This window comes from Anolis sagrei, chromosome 2, assembly GCF_037176765.1.
Source record: "Anolis sagrei isolate rAnoSag1 chromosome 2, rAnoSag1.mat, whole genome shotgun sequence".
In the NCBI taxonomy this organism is placed as follows: Eukaryota; Metazoa; Chordata; class Lepidosauria; order Squamata; family Dactyloidae; genus Anolis; species Anolis sagrei.
This window is the reverse complement of record NC_090022.1, coordinates 56437209-56463460: the sequence shown is the minus strand read 5'-3', so window position 1 is coordinate 56463460 and position 26252 is coordinate 56437209. Positions and strand designations below refer to the sequence as shown.

Genomic DNA, 26252 nt, shown 5'->3' with positions numbered 1-26252 from the left:
GATCACCGTCGCCTCCTGCCATGACTCCGGGATTCTTGCCTCTAGCATAACGTTATTAAATATTTCTTTTAAGTGAGGAATTAATTCCTCCTGGAATTTTTTATAATAAATGGCAGTTATCCCATCAGGGCCTGGTGCTTTCTCATTAGCAAGATTTTGTATTGCACTGCTAATCTCCTTCTCCTCTATTTGTTTATTAAGATTTCCTCTCTGTGTCTCCGTTAGTCTTTCCGGCTTATGCTTGCCGAGATACTTCACTATGTCCTCTACCTGTATTTTATCCGCTTTGTATAACTCTTTATAAAAATTACTAAACTGATTCCTTATCCCGTCTTCTTCCACATAGCTGATCCCATCTTTAATGATTTTAGTTACATATTGGGCTTGTCTTTTTTCCAACCTTTTTCTTGCTAATAGTTTACCTGGCTTATTGGCCTGGGCGAAGTACTTTACCTTCAGAAATTTAAGATTTTTTGCAATCTGCTCTAGTTGTGTTGAATTCCACTGCTTTTTCAGGGCCTCTAACTCCAGTTTTATCTTCTTATTTCCTGGCTTCTTCTTAAATAGTCTTTCTTTATTCTCTATTTCCTCCTGTAGAGCCAATTGAGTTGCTATTCTTAATCTGTTACGGATTGCTCCTTGTTTAATAAAGTGTCCTCTAATCACCGCCTTGCTGGCGTCCCACACTACCTCTGGCTTAGTTTCCTTATTTCCATTGATTTCAAAATATTCCTTGATTTTATTCCTGTAAAATTCTACATCCTCATCTTTTTTCAATAAAAATTCATTCAATTTCCAGGTTCTCTGATATTTTGGTCCTTGAAACTCTACCACGATAGGACAATGGTCCGAATGAATTCTTGGTAGAGTCCTGATCTTATTTATTTTCGTTACTATTGAGTTTGATGCCCAGACCATATCAATTCTAGTCCAAACATCATGTCGATCTGAATAGCATGTAAAGTCCCTTTCTCTGGGGTTTCTAACCCTCCAGGCATCCTGTAAAAAATAGTCTTTCTTCACTTTAAGAAAGCTCTCTGGGAGTCTCCCAGCATTTATCTGTTTCCTGCTTTTCCCGGACCTATCCACCGTGCAGTCTAGGACCCCATTAAAATCCCCTAACAAGATCAGGTTTTCAAATGATTGTTCCGCTAATTTTTTGTTTAGTGTCTTTATAAAATTAGTTTTTGGCCCATTAGGCGCATATAGGTTACAGATCAGTGTCTCTTGATTGTTTATACATGTTTTTATACCTATTAATCGGCCCTCTTCATCCTTAAAGGCCAGAGTGGCTTTGCAAGTGTCCTTCACATAGATCACCACTCCCCTTTTTTTTTTGTAGCGCCAGGGAGTGGAACTCTTTTCCTAGCTGGGGTTGTTTTAGGAGCCTACTATGTTTGGTAGTCACATGTGTCTCTTGTAACGCAATAAAGTCATAGTTTCCTTTTTTTAAAGTTTTGAAAATAATTTTCCTTTTATTTAGTGTACAAGTATTATTTACCTCGCGGACTGTTGGGAAGTCCACTTGTCACATGTTACATGTATGTGTATCCTATACCTATCGTTCTCCTCCCCACTTCCCGTTCCCTCCCCCCTCCCTGCTAGTTAGAGGGTTGAACCCACTGAGGTAACAACATCAAAGCTTGAGACAAGGGAGATTCCTAATGTACCTGTAATTTGTAAGTAATTGTATAATGTATGGTGATTTGGTGATGTACAATATGTAAAAATCCACAATAAAAAAAAAAAATCCATGCAACTACATTTTGCCTAGAGAGAGAGGCAAAATGTGCATCCTCACTGAAAGGAAGGAAAAATAGAAAAGATTGCCCAGGGCAATAAAAATACCTTTAAAAAGGAAGTTCCCTCACAGAAACTCCATTGCTACATCTTCAAAGGGGGAGGAGACAGTGGCAAGGAGGGGGAGGAAAGACAAAGCCCTTTTTGGTAACCATGCATAGGAATGTGGGGGAGGAATCCCTCAACCTAAGGTGCAGGAGGTTCCCAAGACCAATTTTAAAAAGGGTGGTCTGAGGAATTTGAAGTCATAAAAACAACAGCTGGGGAAAGCACATAGGGACTTAAAGATCCTCCCGGATGGCCTCTGTCATTGATCACTCTCCTTTCCTCCTCCCCCCCCCCCTCCAATTTGTTTGCAGGTGCTGTGAGTGCCCTTGCCAAGTTTGGAGCTCAGAATGAAGAGATGCTACCCAGCATCCTTGTGTTGCTGCGGAGGTGAGCTAGCATAATTTGGGAAAGCCAGCACAAATATTTGAGTAACAGTGTTTCTTTAGTCTTGTAGCACAGAGCCAGAAGGACAGAGCTCTCCCTTGGAAAAGAAGGTCTGTTTTGCAGCAGGGATATCCCTGAATGAAACCAAGCCAAGTGCACAATCTAAACTGGTTTTGATCATGATTGCTGGTGCTGCATGAAACGAGAAGGGCCTCTGAATAATATAGACAACAGAAGTCTGACATGATGTGGAATAGTACTGAATTTTCCAAGCAAGCAATCCACAAACCTGCCATATTTCTCTGTAAATGAGACAACTCTTGGTGTTCTTCTGGCATTGAAGAGCTGATCTGAATGTTCTGGGCTATTATTTTAGATTGGAGTCCTTGTGGACAACAAGTTAAACATGAGCCAACAACGTAATTTGGTGCCTAAAAAAGTCATATCATGGTTCAAAGAATTGATTTCTTTATCCTTAAAGAAAAAGGTAAAGGTTTCCCCTTGACATTAAGTCTAGTCGAGTCCAACTGTGTGTGTGTGGGGGGGGGGGGGGGTGCTTATCTCCACTTCTAAGCCAAAGAGCTGGCATTGTCCATAGACGCCTCTTAGATTATGTGGCCAGCATGACTGCATGGAGCACCATTACCTTCCCACCAAAGTGGTACCTATTGATGTATTCAAATTTGCATGTTTTCAAACTGCTAGGTTGGCAGAAGCTGGAGCAAACAAAGGGAACTCACCCCATCCCACGGATTCGAACCGCTGACCTTCTGGTCAGCAAGTTCTGCAGCTTAGCAGTTTAACCCGCTGCTCCACCCCGGTCCCCTTTATCCTTAGCTGCACTTAAAATTTCCACCTAATGCAGATTATACCTGTCCTCTTAATGGTCTCTTTTCAATGCCAAAAAATAATCTTTGGGAGCTCGTAATACTTGTTTGTCTTCCAGAAATTATCTGCTTGGTGCTTATTATATATGCTGCCAACCCATCCTGGCAATCCATATTGTCACATTTCCTAACTATCTGGATTGAATGTAATTTTCTGGATGAGTCTGTGAGAATCTCAGTGCCTCCCACTGAACAGAACATTCTGGCTTTGATTCCAGGTGTGTGATGGATGATGACAATGAAGTGAGAGACAGGGCCACCTTCTACCTGAGCGTCTTGGAGCAGAAGCAAAAGGCCCTCAACGCTGGTTACATTCTGAATGGTAATTGACAGAGATGGAGGGGAAAATTAATCTAGAGGTTTTTAAAGTCTGAAATCCCTCTCACTGCCAAAACACATAATGATGCAAAACAGACAAGTCTCAAGAAGGCTTACTCATAAGATTTGATGGTTAAACAAATCATAGGTGCTGCCTTTTGGTTTATTAGCAGATTTAGGGTTTGCATTTGCATTGAATCCTCTCTAAAGATAGCTTCTGGGGGTCCTTCCAGACAGGCCCTATATCCCAGGATCTGATCCCAGGTGTTCTGCTTTAAACTGGATTATATGAGTCCACACTGCCATATAATCTGGGATAAACAGAAAACCTGGACTCTGATCCTGAGACATAGGGCCTGTCAGGGAGAGCCCTGAGTTGCTTAACTACAGCAAGAAATTGGTTAGTGCAACTTTTCTCAACCCAAGGCATTTTATACTTGTGTAAGAGTTGCCTCCAATGATGTAGATCAGCTAGTGACCCTTTTTATTGTTTATAATCTCTCCAGCAATCTTGAACTCATTCTATACTTAACTTTTCTGACTTTCTCCCATTTTTGAACTCCTCTTTGGTGACTTCCCCCTTTTTTCCATTTCTAGTACATGCCCCTTTGAAATTGCAGCTCAGTTGACAGTCATCCATTTATTTATTTATTTATTTATTTATTTATTTGCTAGATTTGTATACTGCCCTTCTCAACCCTGAAGGGGACTCGGGGCAGTTCATAGTGTTAGCAACAATTCAGTGCCATCGATAAAACCCTAATAAAACATTAAACATTATTAAACACATCACATAAAATAACATCACTTATCACACAGAGACATAGCCGTCGTCATAAACAGCCCTGGGTCATTGCACTTTCAACTTTAACTTTAAATATTCCTATGATGGGCCGAACGCTTGGTTCCACAACCAGTTCTTTAGCTGTCTCCTCAAGGTCAGGAGGGAGGGGGCCAACCTGATCTCACTCAGGAGGGAGTTCCACAGCCATGGGGCCACCACCAAGGAGGCCCTGACCCTTGTCCCCACCAGCCGCATCTGTGAGGCCAGTGGGGCCAAGAGCAGGATTTCCCCGGAAGAACTTAAATCTACAAACTCGTTCCATTCTGTCATTTGTTCTAGTTTCTTTAGCTGCCTCCCATTTTTCCTCATTAAAAGTATTTGGAATTGTTCCTTCAGTTATGTCACTTTTAAGAAATGACTTTATTATTTATTTTGAACACTTTTACCCCGCCCTTTTCAACCCCGGGGGGGGGGGCGCTCAGGGCAGCTTTCCATCATGAACTCCTTTCTCTTTTAGCATTCTTAGGTTCAAGCCTAATATTTCCGTAATTTTACTGAAATCATCTTTCTCGAAGTCTAAAATGCATGCCTGACTGTGCTTATCTTTACCTTTCTGCTGTAAAACAAACTCCAAGAAATATTCATTCTCCCTAATATGCTGAAGAGTTGAGTCACAGGTCTCAAATTGCTGGAACTTCTCTTCCAAGAGAGCCACCAACTTGCACTTTCTGTAGATGTAGTTCCTCATATCTTCCAGCAAGAAAATAAACAAATCACAGACTTCAACATCTCCATCCATAGTAGTCTTAAGGAGGCTCTGAAGCAGAACTCAAGGCCTCCCTCTCAAAACTCCCCCACTAAACACCCATGTTAAATGCTTGTTGGCCTTGATTTCTAATTAAAAACATTTTTTTAAAAAAGCAAATTAGATGGTAAAATTATGACACTAATCACAACCATTACCACTATCAGAAACTCACACAATGGACAGAAAAACCTCAAAACAATTTAAACAGCCAGTTTGAAGAGATTTTAACGCTCTTCCAAAAAGCTGAAAGATTGGGAATTGGTTGCAACAAGATTAAAATCCTCATTTGCCTCCTTGCCCAGCAGCTGGCACTCTCTGTTGCGGTGCAGTGTTGATTGAATGCCAGCTGGCCAGATAGAAGGGTGAAAGGCTTATTGTCATTGCCATGTTTTTTAAATGCCTGTAAGTCAGCAGAGATGGCTTAATGCGGCATGAAGAGCAAATGAGGATTTGCTTCTGATTTCTAGGTGTGAACTTCTTTGGTAGTGATGAATGGTAATGCCCCCCCCCCCACACACACGCACACACACACACACACTTTTGAGCCCTAAATGAGAACAGATGTGTAACAGATGTTTCTACACTACTCCAGGGAGTAGAGCCATTTCCAGAGGATATTCTGAAGTTCTGGTTTCCTCCCTAATATGCAGAGTGCCATTAAAAATGATTATCTGACAAGCTGATAGATGTCTCCACATCAGGATAAAGAGATTCCTGGTGTGTGGCTTGCTTGTGGCTTTATCTTCATCCTATTTAAGCAGTGGGGGATTAAACTGGCTAAAGTCTCAGGTGTTTTAATAGATGTGGTTTGTTATTTGGGGTGGATTTAAGACAAGGGGAATGCCACATGGAATAGCAGGTGTAGAGAGCTAATTACAACCTGATTTATGTTGTCTAGTTTCCTGTGGGTATAATTCATTCATTTATTTATTGTCACCATTCCTCTTCTCCAGGCTTGACAGTGTCCATCCCCGGTCTGGAGAGGGCGCTGCATCAGTATACTCTGGATCCCTCTGAGAAACCCTTTGACATGAAGTCTGTTCCCTTGGCAACTGCCCCTATCATTGACCAAAGAACAGGTAAAGGTAGAAACAATTAAAGGAAAGTTTCTCATCTGGAGGCCTTGTTCTTTCTCTTTTTCCAAGATAGCCCAGATTCAGTTTCATAAGGTCCTGTCAGCAGTAATACCTGTAATGTTCTGGATTCCTTACATTTCATTCTCTGGGATGTTTGGGGCAAGTTTCTTCCCCCCCCCCCCCCCCCTAAGCAGCCACCTTATTCACATTTTGGCATTCTAGGGCCCTTCCACACAGCCATATAACTTAGAATATCAAGGCAGATATCTGCTTTGAACTGGGTTATCTGAGTCCACACTGCATATAACCCAGTTCAAAGCAGATAATGTGGGATTTTATAAACTGTGTGGAATAGGCCCTAGTCTCACATCACTGTGGCATAACCTGCTGTTTGTTCCAACCTCTCTCTTCTTCCATCCATCAGTGTTGCCCTTTTCTAAACAAAGAACAAAAATGAGACAGAGTCCTTTAAAAATTACCACAATATTCTTTCAGTTTTGCAAACTTGTGCGTTAGTCTACTTATGTTGTGTCTTTTCTTCCAATTCAGCAGAAAATGTTCCCGTATCTACAGTCAAGCAGCCAGATAAAGTGGCAGCAACACGACAAGAAATCTTCCAAGGTATGCTTTTGTCTTGTATTTTAGGACAAAATAAAATAGCTCTCTGGTGTATGGGATGAATAATCTGTCACAGCACTCTGCATCAGAAATTTTCTTGATTAAGTAGACAGAGCTGCTACCTAAGAACAATTAAATCTGTTTGTACAGAGGGTTCTGCCTTGCCCTTCTAGTATGTAAGACTGTGGGAAACCTCAGAATTGAGGTTTTTAAAACCCACCCTTTCAGAGCTCTCAAAGTGACATACATCAGATTTCAGTCTCAGAACACTTTGAAAAATTTTCAAGAGAAGTCAGAGAGTGTCAGACAATCAAAAATTCAGTATATTTTAATTTGAAGCTCCTTTGGTCAGCAACTAAGGCTTGTGATACCTATTCCAGCAGTTTAGAATGGAAGGAAACACAATCTCTAGATTGAGGCTTCTTAAACTTTTTCAATCACAACCCCTTTCGGCTTGAGAAATGTTTATGTATGCAGGTTTATAAACAGGTATAAAAATCAAAACATGTACAGTATTTGCGAGGTTTTCTTAAATAGAGTGGCTTTCCTTTTTGTGAAGTACAACTGAAGCATCTTCTGAAGAATCTACTGTAAACACTGCCTAACAGATGTCTAAAACTGCCATTAGGTGATATTTGGAAAATTTTCACTGTTGTCAGATTTTTCAGGACTCCAACATTGAGCTAAAGGACCCCATTTGGGGTCAGGACCCACAGTGTAAGAAGCAGTGCTCTAGACAAACTGAGAAACCACCATCTCACTGTTTCAAGGAAAATAGCAGAAACTCAAATGTCCTGTTTTACCATCAGGACCCGTGTTTCTGCACCCCTGGCACACAGAATTCTCCATACATGCCCAGTTTATCCTCACAACACTTCTGTAAAATAGTGTAAGCTGAGTTATGATGAATGGACCAAAGTCCCCCAAAATCCTGCTCCAGACTAACCTCTCTTGAAGATCTAAGATTTAATCACAAAGCATGCAAAAGATCCCTTGCTCAGTTTCCAGAATACTTTTTACAAATGCTGGAGAAGATCTTTGATAGCACAATTAGTAGAGATATCTGCATGAAAAGAGCCACAGCTATGCAGTGTAGACATAAACTCATGTAGACCTGGTACACAACAGCTGCCTATGTTTACTTTAGAGGGGAAGTCAGCTATACTAAAATTATTCTTACTTGCCTGATGAAGCGTGTCTTCGCACCTGTCCTTGAAGCTGCCACTGAAGACTGTAAAATGTTTGGTATAGTCAAATTACTCAGTAGATCTGATCTTAGGAGACTGTTCCCTCATGAATTTTGGAAAATAACTATGCCCAAGGTGAAAGTGCTGGGTGAGATGTTGATAGTAGACCCAAGGCACAGATTGCAGAGAACAGTAATTCTCTTGGAACATAAGTGACTTTTTTCTTTTCTTATTGTACCTGGTGCATCCCATTTTTTTAAGGCTGTGGGATCCCACAAGTGGTTCCATCACCTGGAATGTTTTGTGTTAATTCCTCCCCTGCTGAAATTTCCATCACAGTTCTTACAAGTAAAGGAAGCAACTCAATATATCTTATTAGTTGCTGGAAAATTTGAAATGGGTTCCTTTTTCTTTACACAGATTTGGTGAAGAGGTTTTCTTATATTCATTTTTCACAGATGAGAGAATTAACGTCGAGACAGCCTTCCAAGCCTTCAGCCATGCTTTAAGGCAGTCTTCTCCAATTTAGAGCTATGCAATTATGTTGAAATAAGTAATACACACCTCAGGTGATGGGAATTTTAGCTGAACCATCTGAAAGGTGCCAGGCAGACAAAAGCTACTTCAAAACCATGACTGAGGAGGATTTTAACTTGGCCCATGCCTAGTACTCTAGGCATCAAGCCACACTGGCTTTCTTCCTGGGTATTCATCTTATTTGTAGTACTTGTGGGGGAGTGCTGGCCCTGTGTGAAAGAAATGCCCTACAATTCCCATAAGGCATATTCTCTTTGTTTTAACACTGTAAATCTTCCAACCATGTTTTCTATATAAGGAAAGATGCCTCACATACAGATTCAGAGAGAGTCTATATTTGGGGAATCCAAGGGTTTGTTTTTGTTTTGTTTGTTTTTTTTGTCGTGCAAGTCGCTTCTGGTGTGAGAGAATTGACCGTCTGCAAGGACGTTGCCCAGGGGATGTCCGGATGAATTTATGTTTTTATCATCCTTGTGGGAGGCTTCTCTCATGTCCCCACATGAGGAGCTGGAGCTGATAGAGGGAGCTCATCCACCTCTCCCCAGATTCGAACCTGTGACCTGTCGCTCTTCAGTCCTGCCGGCACAGAGATTTAACCCACTGCGCCACCGGGGGTGCAGTGGATCCAAGGGTGATCCAGTCTAACCCCCTGCCATGCAGGAACACAGAATCACAGTGCTTCCCATAGATAACCATCCTTCCTATATTTAAAAGCCTTCACACTCCAAGGCAGCACACTTCACTGTTGACCGGCATTATCATCAGGAGGTTTTCCCTAATGCTAGGCGGAATCTCTTTTCTTGCAGCTTAAATCTTTTGCTCCCTCTCTTAGACTCTGGAGCAGCAGAAAACCAGTTCGCCCTCTCCTCAATGTGAATCCTTTCAAATATTTAAACACTAGCTTGGGTAACTAGTATTGCCTGTGTTATTTGAAAGTCAGTTTTTTTAATTGTACAAGATCCATAAGGTTGTAGGTGAACTATAACTCACATCATGCCAGGTTAACCCCGAAAACTCCCATCAGTACTTACAGTTTGTTATGTTGGGCAAGTCTGCTCTAAATACTTTATTGGTGGGGTTCAGTGTGCTCTCTGGCTGCAGGGTAAACTACAACTCCCACTATAGTGAGTCAGTCCCCTCAAACCCTTTCAGTAGGTTGAGTTAGTCATGGGGATTCTGTGTGCCAAGTTGGGTCCCTCATCAATGGTCACTATTTCTCTGGTTGTGGGTGAACTAGAACTCCCAGAAAGGAAAGTCAGTTCCCCCCAAACCCCTCCAGTAATCAAATTTCAGCATATTGAGTATGCATGCCAAGTTTGGTCCAGATCCATCTTTGTTTGGTTCATAGTGTACTCTGGATGTAGGTGAACTGCAACTCCTCCAAATCCCTCCAAAGGCCTCCCATATGTTTTGTTGGTCATGGGGGTTCTGTGTGCCAAGTTAGCTCCAGGTCTATTGTTGGTAGAGTCCAGAGTGCAGTCCTTAGATTGCAGGTGAACTAAACATCCCAATACCTACAACTCCTATAACTCATGATGAATTCTTCCCAAACCTCTTGCTCAGTTGCTGATCAATTCCTGATTGCTATGTGCCATAGGAAAGGGTAGGAAAGAAAGGCAGTGGGCGGGGTCATGCAAATTCCACAGCAATGGAAAAAGTAAGAACTCTGGAATGTCCATTCTGGAGGAAAAACAAAACACCTAGGATGAAATTGTCCCCAAATAAAAACCTTCCTTGAGGGTGAGAAGTCTGGTGTTTGGGGAGGACATTGGTCGGGTTTGGCTTTCATGTTCATGGCACCCGCTGTAACCTGCAATGTCTTTGGAGGGAGGGCTTTGGTGGCTCTTCAGCACTGTGGATTATAGGTGTTTGTGGAGGTGGGAGGCTGTCTGTGTAAGTGGACACCTCTGCCACATACAGATTTTCAGTTTTATTATGTGTATAGATAGATGATTATCAAGGTCCTCTCAATGTTCTCTTCTCCAAGCCAGACATGCCCAGCTCCTTCAACCATTCCTCATAGGGATTCTTGGCTTCCAGATCTTTGACCATTTGGTCACCCTCCTCTGGACACGTTCCAGCTTGTCAATATCTTTCTTGAATTGTGGTGCCCAGAACTGGTCCTAGAATTGCATTTGTATGGAACAGCCCAAATAAAATGAATATGGCAGAAATACTTTTATCTTTACCCCTCACATTTATTTGACCAAATAATGCCCTGACAATGAATACCCGTCCCTTTCTCTTCTTTCTTTCCATTGCATTTCAGAGCAACTGGCTGCTATTCCCGAGTTCCGGGGTCTTGGCCCTCTGTTCAAGTCCTCTCCCGAGCCAGTGGCCCTTACAGAATTGGAGACGGAGTACGTGATCCACTGTACAAAGCACACCTTCATCAACCACATAGTCTTCCAGGTGCGTGTTCTTTTTTAAAAAACATAATATAAAGAATCTCCTGTGAGGTTTGATTCCAGGAGCAAAGGGAAGAAGAGAGAGCCACATTCATAGTGAAAAATAAAGAAATGGCTCTGATTTCATTTGCCCCACTGCCGTAGCTGTGAGAGTTTTGGCAGTTCATGTGTTCTGCAGTAAATAGACAAGCATTTGAATATGATAGTTGGCATCATATGATAGTTGGTCCTGATGAGATGAATATGATAGTTGGTCCTGATGAATATGATAGTTGGTCCTGATGAGAAAAGCATGGTCCTGATGAGAAGAAAAGTTAAACATTTGTACAGTAGGTTTTTGTAAGTGTAGCTTCTCGCTGTATTAAGAACCACTTTTGATGCTTGTTCTATTTTTTTCTCAGTTCAACTATTAAATATACTGTGGGGCATGTTAGTAATGCTGATAGATGCATGGTTTGTTTATATACCTTGTGTATAGTTTAAGAAAAGAAATATGGACAGGTTTTTTTTCATGTCAGGAGTGACTTGAGAAATTACAAGTTGCTTCTGGTGTGAGAGAATTGGACCTTTGCAAGGACGTTGCCCAGGGGATGGCCAGATGTCTTGATGTTGTACCATCCTTGTAGGAGACTTCTCTCATATCCCTGCATTGGGAGCTGGAACTGACAGAGGGAGCTCAACCCACTCTCCTCAGATTTGAAGCGCTGTCCTGCTGGACAAGGGTTTAACCTATTGCACCATTGTGGGCTCCTAATATGTACAGTGTAACATGAGAAGTCATCATGCTGAATTAGCCACTTTACTGGAGCAAGTGTTGTGGCTATTCTGATTTAGCAACTGCACCAGTCTACAGTTCAGTGTGGAGGAGTGTCAGCCTACCTAGGAATAGTGGAGACTTTTCGCTTCAGTGATCCAATTCACTGAACAAAATCCATCTGTTCTCTAGGAAATATCTTATCTGGATATCTCTCTATAAACAGGGGGCCTTATTCTATGTATCTTTAAACCTATGAGCTGTTCAGAAATCATGCTGGAACCAGTCCTTAAATCAAGCGGAGGCAACTCTGAAATATTAGGGTGCTGGATTAGCTCCTCCTGGAGACCTTGAAGAGCTACATTCCCACCACTATGTCCCCTCAAAATCAAAGAAGTGGAGGTTTTTGCCCCCTGAGCACCTATGAAATTTTGTTTTCATGATGTTTTGGGGTCTCTGGGCCATTTTATGCTCACGGAAGATCCTTTTTTCAGAACAGTAGTTAATCAGATATTGCTTCCTGATCACTTCCTGTTTTATATTCTATAAATGCTTTGCTATGGGCTGAAATGGCCCAGAAGTGCCAAAAGCATGGTCCTGATGCCCCCATGTCCCCTGAGGGCATTTGGGGGCTTAAAAACACATTTAAAAACCTTTTAAGCTCTGAGGAATACTGGGGGAGTGGGGCACAAAAACAGCGCAGTTAGCCACGTGCAGCCTTTGCCCAACCCCTGCCTTAGGGCCCTTCTACACAGCCCTATATCCAAGAAAATCAAGGCAGAAAAATCCCACAATATCTGCTTTGAGCTCGACTATCTGAATCCACACTCATAATGAGGGATCTTCTGCCTTGATATTTTGGGATATAGGGCTGTGTGGAAGAGCCCTTAGATCTTCACAACATAAAATATTAGTGAGATTATAAACAGTGAGAGGGAAATATTCTGCCTGAAAAAATGAAATGTCTCAGTATCTGTGAGTTCAGTGTCAATGATCTCTTCATGTGCTGATGCATCTTAATTTTTCCATCACAGTTTGACTGCACAAATACCTTGAATGATCAGATCCTAGAAAATGTCACTGTACAAATGGAGCCAACGGAAGGATATGAAGTAATTGGATATATACCCGCCAAAAGCTTGCTATACAACCAGCCTGGGACTTGCTATACGTTATGTGCATTGCCTGAAGAGGACCCCACAGCAGGTAGGATTTTTTTCTCTGTTTCTTTAATCTTTCCATCCTTTCTAAATACATTTCCATTCCTTTTCAACAGTGCACTACCATAGTTGTGAAACATATCCATAACTATCTCAGTAGGTTCCAAGTAAATACTGCCTTTGGTATGAATTTGATTTTTGCATTCAGTTCTATAATTCAGGATAATAATTCTAAAAGCTACTGGCTATTAAGAATTGTGGAAGTTGAAGTCTAAAACACCTGGAGAGCCAAAGTTTGCCCAAACCTGTTCTGTACCTAGAGCAGTGGCTCTCAACCTGTGGGTCCCCAGATGTTTTTTCCTACAATTCCCACAACTTTACCAGCTGTTAGGATTTCTGGGTGTTGAAGGCCAAAACATCCAGGGGCCCACAGTTTGAGAACCACTGACCTAGAGAGAAAAGCCAGTTGCTTTAATCTGACTTTTACATCTGTGAAGAATCAGTCATGCTAGAAAGTCTCTCATAACTTTGCAGGCAGGCAGTCTTCATCCTCACAATTGGCAATTTATTCTAATTAATAAATGCACTGGGCCAGAGACAGGGTTATTTATTTATTTAAATTATTTAGGGCATTTGTATCCCATCCTTTCTCAACCTCTGCATAGGGGCTCAGGGCAGCTACCAACCAGCACAGTACAGTGCCAACAGCAAAGTAAAACAAGCATAAATACACATATTATAATAAAACAGATATAAACATGAAACCTGCATATCTCCTAGTAGCATTGATGTTATTTGTGGTTGCGCCTTTGTTCTCTTTGCAGTGGCCTGTACTTTCAGCTGTATGATGAAATTCACAGTTAAGGACTGTGATCCAAACACGGGAGAAGCCGAGGAAGAGGGCTACGAGGACGAATATGTGGTAAGAAAGAAGTTTACTCTACTAGTCCTGTGGTTACTCCTCTAGCCCTATTCAAGTCCACTGAGCCAGATCTTCCTCTGTTCAGTGTCATGGTAGATGCTGCAAGGCCAGGCTATGGACGTAGAAAATGCTTCCTTCCTTTTTTAAGGGAAGCTATGGCTTGAAATAACAAATGCATTAGCCATCCTGTTTCATGAGGGCCAAAGAATGGATTTGATAAAGATTCTGTGCTAACAAGCAGTCTGGTCTCAGCATGTCCAGATGGTGAAGTGTTGAGCCTGTAGTCTCCTGTGAGAGGGGCTCATGCAGAGATCTGGCTTGTAACCAGCTGAATTTTGGCAGTTGTATATTTGGAAGGCCATGACATCTCCCTCAAGGATGTTTGCTGTAAGCCGATTACATAATGCATATGTTTAATGGATAGAATGTGTTGGCAAAGACTGTTTTGCTGCTTTATGACTGTTTGCAGTTGTTCTGGGTGTTTTTTTTATTAAGCAACAAAACTAACAATTTCGCCACCCCCAAAATAGTTACCATACCAACTAGGCTAAAGATTCTTCCTTTAAGAAACAACAAGAACCAAACCTTATTTATATACCGCTCTATCTCCCCGACGGGACTCAGAGCGTTTTCCAATAACATAATCAATACATTCAAGGAAAACAGCATAAACATAAAATTAACAAGACAATATAAGCATTAAAAACCACAATAGCATGTATATATTTAAAATAATCCTGCCTGTTCAAGGTAATTTAAAAGGACGGGCCAGGGCTAGTGCAATTTTAGAGAGCTCAGGAAATTAGTTAGAGTCTATGGCTGTACCTTTCCGGGGCCTAAGAGAAGAAAGTAACCTGGGTAATTAGTAGGAAAAGATATGGCCAATTTCAACAGCATCTGGGGCTAAGCTAGAACTAGAAAGAATCTGTAATAATAAGCTATGGCATGCTGAGTGAAGGACCAGCTTTTATGCTTGGAGAGTTCATTTGAATCTATCAGAGCCATTGATTTCCTGTCAACTTAAAGCACTGTGGGAATGAATGTCTTTGTGGAGTATGAAACCTGAAGGGGCGTTTTTCTTGCCCGGGACTTTTTTGGCGCTCACCTCTACCCTTGACATTAAAGTCTGATCTGCTTTACATAATACTGTACAGAGGTTTGTTTTCTGCCCAGCGATCTCAGTTGTTCCATGTAAGGTAAAGGGTTTTTCCCATTTTGAAAAGCAAATCTGACAATGCAAATTAAACTCTGTTCTGATTTATTGTCAAGGCTACTTTTTGTCTTATTGGGAGAAAAGTTGGTTTTTATTGTTTTGTCACTGTTAAATATCTAGCCATAACACAGTAACATCCACTTACATTTGTATTAGTTAAAGAAGCTATCCAAAATAATATCGCTGTTTATGAGAAGAATGGATTGTATTCAGCATCCGTACAATGAAGTGCACTTAAATGATATTGGGTCATGTTGCTAAAGGCCAGTTTGAGCTAAAGGTTAGCTCAAACTGCCTCTCGAGGCAAAGGACAAACTTGGTGAAAAGGCAGGGCATACATAAAGCAATTTATTGAATAATCCCACCTCCCACCATTTCAGTGCAGAGAAGACAACTGGAATGGCAGTTGGATTTTGTTCACAGGCAGCTTCAAGGCTTCTTCCATAATATTTTGAGCAAAGAGTGAGATAATGAAATATAGAACAGCTTGTTCTCCAGGAGAGGGAAATGGCTGAGGTGAAGATCTAAGTTGAAGGTGAACAGTGCAAGACTGAGAGTGATGCTTTAAATTTAAAGTGAACATAATCACTGCTATTGCAGGAGCCAGTGTGTTAGAGTTTGGCAAAGTACCTGGCGGATTCATGGCTAATTGTAAAGTCAGGAGTGCCTAAGCAATACATAATTTCTGAGTAAATCACAGAGTAATGAATGAGACCTGTAAGCAATAAAGAACAGGCTGCAGTGATTATGATGTAATGCTGCAGGTGAGTGGTTAAAGGGAATATAGATGAAGTAAGCAATCACAACATGTGGGCTTCCTTGTAGAGCAGTGGTTTCCAACCTGTGGTCCGTCAACCAGCAGTGGTCCCCAAGAACTATAATATGATCTGTGGCCTCACCATTACTACACCATTGCAACAAGAGTAACTCGTCTTACAAAACCCTCTTATAGTGCTGAGGCTTATAAAATATGGTTTTCTGTGGGCAAGCAGATGGCGACTACTGGATGACATATGTTCTGTATCAGGAACTAGAGTGATGTGGTCTGTCCAATGTAATTTTCTGAATCAGCACTCCAAATAACCAAACTGAATCTAAAGCTGACCAGAAATTGATTTGTAACCCTTTTGGAACTAATGTTGGAGAGTGGTCCCTGGTCAAAGTGGTCCATGGTAAAAAAAAAAAAAAACACTGTTGTAAAGGGATATTTGAGGCTTCCCAATGATAAAGCTTGTGGGCTTCCCTATAGGAAAGATTTTGGTGTGATTCTGTCAACTTATGAATCAAATGTTAATATGCTTTATGTCAGGGGTCCTCAAACTAAGGCCAGGGGGCCAGATGCAGCCCTCCAAGGTCATTTACCCGGCCCTCGCTCAGGGTCAACCTAAGTCTGAAATGACTTGAAAGCACACAACAACAATAACAATTCTATCTCATCAGCCAAAAGCATGCCCACATTTCCCATTGAAATACTAATAAGTTTATATTTGTTAACATTGTTCCTCATTTTAATTAGTATATTGTTTTAAAGTGTTTTTTACACTACAAATAAGATATGTGCAGCGCACATAGGAATTCATTCTTTTTTTTTTCAAATTATAATCCGGCCCTCCAACAGTTTGAGGGACTGTGACCTGGCCCTCTGTGTAAAAAGTTTGTGGATCCCTGCTTTATGTTTTATGTTATAATATTTTATGTATAGTGCTTTAATACTTTAATTCATATTTATTTGTTATTGTTTTTAATAAATGCAATGCTATATGTTGCTTTTGTATGTTTATTGGTGGCATTGAATGTTTGCCATGTTGTACACCGTTCTGAGTCCCCCTCGGGGTGAGAGAGAGCGGTACAGAAATGCAGTAAATAAATAAATCAATGTTGCTTTATAACTAAAGATACAGGTAAAGAGAATACTGTAAGTAGAAGGAGGAGAACTGTGTATCTATTGTACAAACTATGTATATTTTGGATTACAAAACTTTAAAGATAAAATGCCTTCCTGATTGGAATGAAGACAATGTCTGCTATTTGTTTAATGTTTATACACCAGAGTTACTAAGATTATCAGCATTCACTTCTGCTGCATAGCCTGAAGATTGATAAAGTATTTAAAGGCTAGAAAAGTATCCAGCACAGTGTTCATGCCTGATTAAGAACAATATCATGTGTCAGTATTTCTTTCCTATGTTAGCTGGAAGACATTGAGGTGACCATAGCAGATCACATTCAAAGGGTTCTGAAGCCCAATTTTGCAGCTGCCTGGGAAGAAGTGGGTGACGAGTTTGAAAAAGAAGAGACTTTCACATTATCCACTGTGAAAACACTAGAGGGTAAGGAAACACTCCACATTAGCACAGCTCCTCTGGGCTTTTTAAAACTACTTTTTCTTGGATTGCTACATGGTTTCTCTTATATTCTTGATTTTGCTCCATAAACTGTATAGTTCCCTGTCCTTGATGGAAATGAGAAATGCACATGAACCAGAAGGGTTTATTTTGCTTTTTGATACAGGAAAGCCAAACGAATTATACATTTTTTGAGAATTAGAGCATTGTGAGATAATAACATGTATGTTTGTATTATAGCAAATGTGTTATTCCACTGAAGAAAATGGCACATTTTACTTTGATATATCTACAAAACATGCTGTAAAACTGTGCCCCAATATTTATTTCCACAGAGGCAGTCAGCAATATTGTGAAGTTTCTGGGGATGCAGCCCTGCGAGAGATCAGATAAAGTGCCTGAAAACAAAAACTCACATACCTTGTATCTGGCAGGTTAGTCTTTCTGCTGATTCTTCTGAACTCTAAAGTTATGGGGATTACAATAGACTCTAAAGAATTTTTAAAAATCAGGCGTATCATGACTTCCCTTGCAATTTTCCTTTTCTAAATGAATTTCACAGCCAAGATTAATCTGTCTATGTGATACCAATTTAACAGGTGCTTCTGTTCTCCTTAATTCATGTTTTTCTTAGCATTGAACACTCTACCCCAATTGCTGTAAAAGAATTATTTTTCCCTCACCCAAATGTGTTCAGTAGGTACAGGAATATCATAGATTCAAGTTTATTTATTTATTTACTTTACTTATATACCGCTGTTCTCAGCCCGAAGGCGACTCACAGTGGTTCACAACAAATAAGAACAGCAAAAATTCAATGCTACAGTGTAAAAACAGTTAACAACCTAACATATTATATAATTAATAAACAATTACTACAATAACAATTCACTATTCACTATCGTCTCATCATCAAAAACATGATCCAGATTTGTCATCCATTATTCCGTTCCAAGTTGGCTAACATTTGCATTATTTGTCCTTCCTTTGGGCCTCTGTGTATTGCCATTCCCACAAATCCATCCTATATTTTGAAAAAACAAAGATAGTATCCATTCTCCATGTCCTAACCCCCTTCCATTTCATGACATTGGAGATGTGATGACAAGGCATCAAGGCAGAAAAGTAATGTCTTCCTGGGGAAAAGTAAGAAAGGGTTTGGAAAGGCCTATCTACTGTTTGATTGAAAACTCGAGAGAACACAGCTGTATGGAGATGTTCGCTCACTATTTTGTTTTGGGGGCTGTTTTGGATTGTAACTCCCAGAAGTCCCAATCAGCATAGTCGGTGATAAAGAACAGAGACAGTTCAATCCAAATCTTCTATAGGAGAAAATGTTCTCCACATCTGGCATAAGAAGAACTTCTCTAAAGACATGCTGGTTGCATATTATGACTGTATCTACCTCTTTTTTGTTGAACACAAGGAGATTAAGATAAAACTATAATGCTACATAGCCATTGTCATAACAATTCAATGAGTATGTTTAATGGTGATTATAAAAAGCATTGGGTTAACCCAATTTTAACCCCAACTCGATAGACCCACTAAAATTAATGAGATTTCTTAGTCACCATTAACACATCCATGGGTTTTAATGGGTTTATTCTCATTGATTAGCCCATTTAAAAAGAATCTTGGGAATATGAGTTAAATTCCTTCTGTGGGTAGGAGAAATGGTTCTAGACACACAAGCCCGCAATGGTTCTAGACTCACAAGTGTGTTGTCCATTTTTTAATATCTCCTGCAGGTGTGTTTCGGGGTGGCCACGACCTCTTGGTTCGCTCGCGCCTTGTCCTAACAGACGCTGTAACGATGCAAGTCACGGCACGAAGTGGAGAAGAAATCCCCGTAGATGCCATCATGGCCTCTGTTGGCTAAACAAATCCTGGGATTTTGTATTTAAGACTCTGAAGCTAAAGGAGGCTATTGGAAATCTCTTTCCACCATTCTGGACCCTGAGAGAAGCATTGGGATGTGGGCAACTGCTCTTTTTCTAATTTGGAGAAAAAACGTTTGGTGGCTTTAAATAAACCACAATAATGTTTGTAAGACATAATATCAGTTTTATGAAATACTGAATAGGTCATTTTTTCAGGATCTTTAAGCTCCTTTAAAGAATGTCATAACAAAATTGAAGTACTTCACAGCTTCAGGATCATAGCATTGTTTTGTGGTAATAGTATGTGATCAGTGAGAACCTTTACAATTGGGGAAGTTTCTGTTTGTGTTTGATTTTTTTATCCCTTCAAAATGGATTACAAAAATAAACATGTTACCTCTATCTCAGTAATGAAAAAGGTGGTCTTGCTTTCTCAAGAATCTGAAATAAGGGCTATATCCACTATTAGTTCTACCTAAAATGGAATTGTTGAAATCAGTGGGATTTAAGTTAGTTTGAATTTAAAAGTTGCATTCATTCAATTTGGTCTGCTCTACATAGGCATGTACAGTTGGATTTGCTTCCAGCTCTTTACATCTGATACCTTTTGCCCATTGAAAAGGCATCCACAAACTTCAAATCCAGTTCTTGGTACAAAGCAATGCTGTATAACAATATATATTGGTAGTCTCGCTGACAGTTTTTTTTTCATTTAAAAAATAATTTCTCCAGGATAGAATTTCCCTATTTTTTCTAATTTTTAAATATTTTATTGAAAAAACTCTTAATAAAAATATTATATCGGAGCCTCTGGTGGCGCAGTGGGTTAAACTGCTGAGCTGCTAAACTTGTTGACCGAAAGATCGCAGGTTCGAATCCGGGGAGTGGCGTGAGCTTCCGCTGTCAAGCCCAGCTTCTGCCAACCTAGCAGTTTGAAAACATGCATATGCGAGTAGATCAATAGGTACCACTCCGGCAGGAAGGTAACGGCATTCCATTCATGCTGGCCACATGACATTGGAGGTGTCTGCAGACAACACCGGTTCTTCGACTTCGAAATTGACATGAACACCAACCCCCAGTGTCGGGCACCACTGGACTTAATGTCAGGGGAAAACCTTTACATTAAAAATATTATATAGAGAAAAAAAATCTGAAATTATTGATTGGCAGAAGCAGTAAGAGATCAAGGAAGGGAGACACCTTTGCATTTCATTTTTTCTATACTTAAGTCACTAGGTTTCTGTGCAATATGTTGCTTTTTTGGTAATTTCACACTTCCTGGGAAATGTAATGGTGTATACATAGCTGTTAATCACATCATTTCATTTTCCTAAATGCAACTTGTTTAATAAGAGCCAGCATTTTTGTGCAGTGAATGGGTGTCCTCTACTGTTTTGCTTGATTTTATAAAGGCAAATACTATGTTTTATTCTACTCTCCATAGTTTTTGATACAACTGCTGTGTCATTAAACATACTGTAGCATTATTGTATGTGCATGATTCAGTTATTACACATCCTTTTAGCCAGGTTGAACCCCAAGCCATAGAAATCCTATCATTCACCCTGCCCTTGTTCTCCCAAAATATTCCCTTTCTGGATTGGGTTGCTGGACCACAAGGTATCCCATTTAATTGTGAAATTGTGTTTGTCTTGATCTGTGGGTTCTCTAGTTTTGGTATGTGTGGCCTGACACACATGCTTAACAGCCAGCCAGAGGTAGGGAGAAGAGAACAACAAAACAATAGGTAAAACATAATAATCCATGGTAACCCCCCTCTAATATCATGGATGAAACCAAAAAACGCCTAGTGCCCCCTTCACAGGTAGCTAACAACACTTTTTATAATACCAAAAGAAACTGATGGAAGTTGCAGTTCAAAACTTCAAGAGGGTATGCGCTTCAGATAGATATGAGAAAAGTACAAAAATGTACAATCAAATATTTTTTTACTGACACACTATTATTCCAGATACCATATATATTCTAGTATAAGCCAACCCGAATATAAGCTAAGGCACCTAATTTTGCCACAAAAAACTGGGAAAACATATTGACTCGAGTATAAGCCAAGGGTGGGAAATGTGGCAACTACTGGTATATTTTAAAAAATAAAATCAGTTACCAATAACATTACATTAATTGAGGCATCAGTAGGTTAAATGTTTTTGAATATTTACATAAAACTAATTTAAGATAAGACCTTCCAACTCTGATTAAACCATTATTCTAACCTTCATGGGCCATCCAGTCCAACCCCCTGCCAAGAAGCAGGAATATTGCATTCAAATCACCCCTGACAAATGGCCATCCAGCCTCTGCTTAAAAGCTTCCAAAGAAGGAGCCTCCACCACACTCCGGGGCAGAGAGTTCCAGATAATAATAATAATAATAATAATAATAATAATAATAATAATAATAATAATAATAATACAGTAAAATAAAAAATAACCTTGACTCAAGAATAAGCCGGGGGGGGGGGGGGTGTGCTTTTTCATACCTTGGGTGATCCAAAACAAAGGGTAGTATATCAAACCCCTAAGAAATATGAAATATTGTACCATGTATGGTTAAATGGTTAAAGATTTCCCTGTTATTCCTGTTCATTCAGCAACAAAACCTGTGCTTTGAAAAATTTTGTATGCAGCAAATTCATATTTTCTGCACTTTCTTCTCTTGTGTCTCCCCACAGTTTATTTTGGATATTGAGTTGCACCATCTGCTTTTTAAACTGTTTCTCACATCGCTGTTTACACAGCAGTCAGCTGGCCTCTGGCAAGAAGATATCACCTGGATTTGCCCGCTTGATTGTTTTTCTGTACTCAGTTAATGGACAGCTTGCCTGCCTGTGCTCCTCATGGAGTTATTATTTAACGTTCTGTTTAAAGTGTGCAGAGCAACTGCTCACAGATCGGGTGGGGGTGAGGTGCGGGGGACCAAAACACAAATGCAAAATAATCTGCTTTAGAATATAATTGTGTTATGAGCCAAATGTGAGATCTCACTGCCAACTATCTTAATAATGTAGCTTAAGCAAGGAGATAATATTTGGCCTTACATGTTGGAAACCGCCCTGAGCCCCTGAAGGGAGATAGAGCAGTATACAAATAAAGTTTGTTTTCTAATTATTATTTTACTGACACAAAAACACAATATGTCACAGCAAATGAGATATATATGCTGGATTTCGTATCACAAACTCCCAAGTCGAACACTTCCCAAGCGTCTAGGACTGTGTAATGTATGGAAAGTGTTCGATTTGTGATTTTGTGATACGAAATAACAACAACAGCAACAACAACAACTATTATTATTATTATTATTATTATTATTATTATTATTATACCAAATTAGGGGGGAAAGCTAATATTCCAGAGGACAGGATCGGGATTCAAAATGACCTAAACAGATTAGAGAGCTGGGTCAAAACTAACAAAATGAATTTCAACAAGGACAAATGTAAGATACTACACTTAGGCAGAAAAATAAAATGCAAAAATACAAGCTGGGTGATGCCTGGCTTGACAACAATTTGTGTGAGAAAGATCTTGGAGTCTTTGTGGATAACAAGCTAAACATGAGCCAACGGTGTGATGCAGCAGCTTAAAAAGCCAATGGGATTTTGGGCTGCATCAAAAGGAGTCTATAGTGTCTAGATCAGGGGTCCTCAAACTAAGGCCCGGGGGCCGGATACGGCCCTCCAAGGTCATTTACCCGGCCCTCGCTCAAGGTCAACCTAAGTCTGAAACGACTTGAAAGCACACAACAACAACGACAACAACAACAGCAATCCTATCTCATCAGCCAAAAGCAGGCCCACACTTCCCATTGAAAAACTAATAAGTTTATATTTATTAAATTTGTTATTCATTTTAATTATTATATTGTTTTTAAATGTTTTTGCATTACAAATAAGATATGTGAAGTGTGCATAGGAATTAAGTCTTTTTTTTTTCAAATTATAATCCGGCCCTCCAACAGTTTGAGGGACTGTGACATGGCCCTCTGTTTAAAAAGTGTGAGGACCCCTGGTCTAGATCCAGGGAAGTCATGCTACTCCTCTATTCTGCCTTGGTCAGACCACACCTGGAATACTATGTCCAATTCTGGGCACCGCAATTGAAGGGAGATGTTGACTCTAAGTTGGAATGTGTCCAGAGGAGGGCAACTAAAATGGTCAAAGGTCTGGAGAAGAAGCTCTATGAGGAGCAGTTTAAAGAGCTGGGCATGTTTAGCCTGCAGAAGAGAAGGTTGAGAGGAGACATGATAGCCATGTATAAATATGTGAGGGAAAGACATAGGAAGGCGGGAGCAAGCTTGTTTTCTGCTGCCCTGGAGACGAGGACGGTGGAACAATGGATTCAAACTACAAGAAAGGAAATTCCATTAGGAAAAACTTCCTGTCTGTGAGAGCTGTTCAGCAGTGGAACTCTCTACCCCAGAATGTGGTGGAGGCTCCTTCTTTGGAGGCTTTTAAGCAGAGGCTGGATGACCATCTGTCAGGAGCTCTTTGGATGTGATTTTCCTGCTTCTTAGCAGAGGTTTGGACTGGATGGCCCACCAGGTCTCTTCCAATTCAAGGATTCTACTGTATGATGCATGTTGTGCTTGTCCAATGGCATTAAAACAAACTTTGGCAGAGGGCAATTTGGAAAAAAGTCATAGGAAAAAATGGAAGAATAAAAGTATTCCCATTTGCAATTTCTGGTTGGCCATCTGTCAGGGGTGCTTTTAAGGTGATTTTTCCCGATTCTTGGCAGGGGGTTGGACTGGATGGCCCATGAGGTCTCTTCCAACTCAAGGATTCTATGATCCTTCTTTGGAAGCTTTTAAACAGATGACCATCTGTCGGGGCTGCTTTGATTGTGTTTTTCCTGCATGGCAAGGAGTTGGACTAGATGGCCCATGTGGTCTCTTCCAACTATATGATTCTACTCCCATTTTATAAGCCTGGTCTTCTCAGTGCCTTGCGAGAATAGCAGCTCCAAGACATTGGCTGGTCACCTGCAGAGAGTGTTTGATTGTAGCAGAATGGGGTTGGACCGGAGAGGGTTGGAAGAGGGGGGCTCCTCTTCCAACCCTGCGATCCTCCATTTTTGGGGGGGCACCGAAATGGGGGGTGTCCATGAACAATGGAGGCGCTTTAGTGGAAGAAGGCTGTGGGTGAGGCGGGCCCCTTCCTCCACTTCCGAGGCGGCGCTTTTGAAAGCCGAGAGGTGGCGGAGGAGGAGGAGCAGCGGGGCCGAGAGGCGGGGCTGAGAGCAGCATCAGAGGCGCTCAGTCTTAGGCGAGCGGGCGGCCTGAGAGGCTCCGAGAGAGAGGTAGGCCTCCCTCCCTACCTGCGCCTTCTTTCTGGGTCACTTTATTTGGGGCGAGGACCTTTTGCGGCAATTGAGTTACTGACACCACCTCCCCTCGTTAAGGTTGTGTTGAAGGAGTTGTAGTTTTCCAAGGCCTTTTGTTTTCCCTGCCACAGAAGACTGGTGCCTCACCAGACTACAACTCCCAGGATTCCTGGAGCCATGACAGTCAAAGGGCTACCAAAGTGCATTTATTCTACAGTGTGGATGCACTCCCAAATAGTTTCCGGCCTATGGTACCTCGAAGGCCAGGCCTGGCCCAACTTGAGCCCTTCAGGTTTTTGGACTTCAACTCCCACCATTCCTCACAGCCTCAGGCCCCTTCCTTTTCCCCCTTAAGCGGCTGAGGGGAAAAAGGAAAGGGCCTGAGGCTGTGTGGAATGGTGGGAATTGAAGTCCAAAACACCTGAAGGGCCTATGCATGAGCTATCTCGACCTCTAATTTGCATATGGCTTCTGATTGGCCAGCCTCAACATTCTAACATTTTTAAGTGGCTGAGAGAGAAAAAGGAAAGGGCCTGAGGCTGTGAGGAATGGTGGGAGTTGAAGTCCAAAACACCTGGGGAGAGAGCTGAAGTTGGCCAATGTCTGTCTAAGGCAATGCTATCACCGTACTTAACGAGGTTAGTTCAGAAAAGGTTGGCCTCCTGAGGCTGAGAGAGAATGACATGCCCAAGGGCACCCAGTGGCTTTCCATAGCCAGGCCAACGTCGATTCATTGAAGGATAGTTCTCTCTTGCACAGGGTAAGACATTTGTGCTGGCAAGGCACTGGGGTGGATGTGTCAGAAAAGCCTCCAGAGAAATCTTGACCAAAGAATTGTTATAGGACACAAGTAGTTTCCTGTGAATAATTGATCTGATTGTATGTGAGGAGAAAATACCTTGCCAGTCTGGGATGGTGACCTTCCCTTAGGCAGAAATCCACTGTGGGTAATGGCGGGGTTTCAGCCTTAATATCCTTGAGGTCTTAAGGTCCCTGATCTTCTACCCCACCCATTGTTTAAATGTACAATTCTGTGTGTTTTTAGACAGCTGCTTCCATGGTCCCTTCTCACTGTTGGCTAGAGATGATGGAAGTTGCAGTCCAACAGCATCTGGAAGGCTTCAGGTGTCCAGCTCTATCCTTCATGTAGTTGAGGCATCCTCAAACTGCGGCCCTCCATCTGTTTGGCCTCCAACTCCCAGAAGCCTTTGCCAGCTTGTTCATTGGCCAGGAATTCTGGGACTTGGGGGCTTAAAGAGCTGGAGCGCCGCAGTTTGAGGATGCCTGATGTAGTTTGTCTAATCAATAATGATCTTCAGAAGCTTGCTTCTGAGTACAGGCCGCCTCCAAGTTACAAGCAAGATAGGATCTGGGTTCCTGTGAGTTTTCTGGGCTCTATAGCTATGTTCCAGAAGCATTCTTTCCTAACGTTTTGCCTGCATATATTGCAGGCACGTTTAGAGGTTGTGAGGTCTGTTGAAAACCAGGCAAGTGAGGTTTATACATCTGTGGACTGTCCAGGGTGGTAGAAAGAACTCTTGTCTGCTTGAGGCCAGTGTGAATGTTGTAATTGGCCACCTTGATTAGCATTGATAGCCTTGCAGCTTCAAAGTCTGGCTGCTTACAGCATGTGGGAATTTTTTGTTGGGAGGTGTTAGTTGGCTCTGATTGTTTCCTATCTGGAATTCTCCTGTTTTCTGAGCATTGTTCTTTATTTACTGTCCTGATTTTAGAGTTTTTTAAATAGTGGTAGCTAGACTTTGTTCATTTTC

The 26252-nt window shown here is 41.1% G+C and overlaps 2 protein-coding genes across 3 annotated transcripts in view; both read left to right on the top strand.

Moving 5' to 3' along the window:
- The window catches only part of COPG1 (COPI coat complex subunit gamma 1), a 35920-nt gene extending 16386 nt beyond the window's left edge, over positions 1-19534 (top strand). Inside the window, exons 15-24 of one of the 2 annotated variants that reach the window (XM_060766170.2) lie at positions 2160-2235; positions 3338-3441; positions 5983-6108; positions 6658-6726; positions 10717-10859; positions 12644-12815; positions 13594-13691; positions 17096-17234; positions 17585-17683; positions 19001-19534. In XM_060766170.2, coding sequence (XP_060622153.2) covers positions 2160-2235; positions 3338-3441; positions 5983-6108; positions 6658-6726; positions 10717-10859; positions 12644-12815; positions 13594-13691; positions 17096-17234; positions 17585-17683; positions 19001-19131 — 1157 coding nt within the window. In that variant the 3' untranslated portion in view covers positions 19132-19534. Of the gene's footprint in view, positions 1-2159; positions 2236-3337; positions 3442-5982; positions 6109-6654; positions 6727-10716; positions 10860-12643; positions 12816-13593; positions 13692-17095; positions 17235-17584; positions 17684-19000 lie in introns of both variants that reach the window. The other variant, XM_060766169.2, reaches the window with a different exon arrangement.
- Positions 19535-24350: 4816 nt separating this feature from the next.
- The window catches only part of HMCES (5-hydroxymethylcytosine binding, ES cell specific), a 13535-nt gene continuing 11633 nt past the window's right edge, over positions 24351-26252 (top strand). The window contains exon 1 of the mRNA XM_060766171.2: positions 24351-24456. The gene's annotated coding sequence lies outside the window, so the exon portion shown is untranslated. The remainder of the gene's footprint in view (positions 24457-26252) is intronic.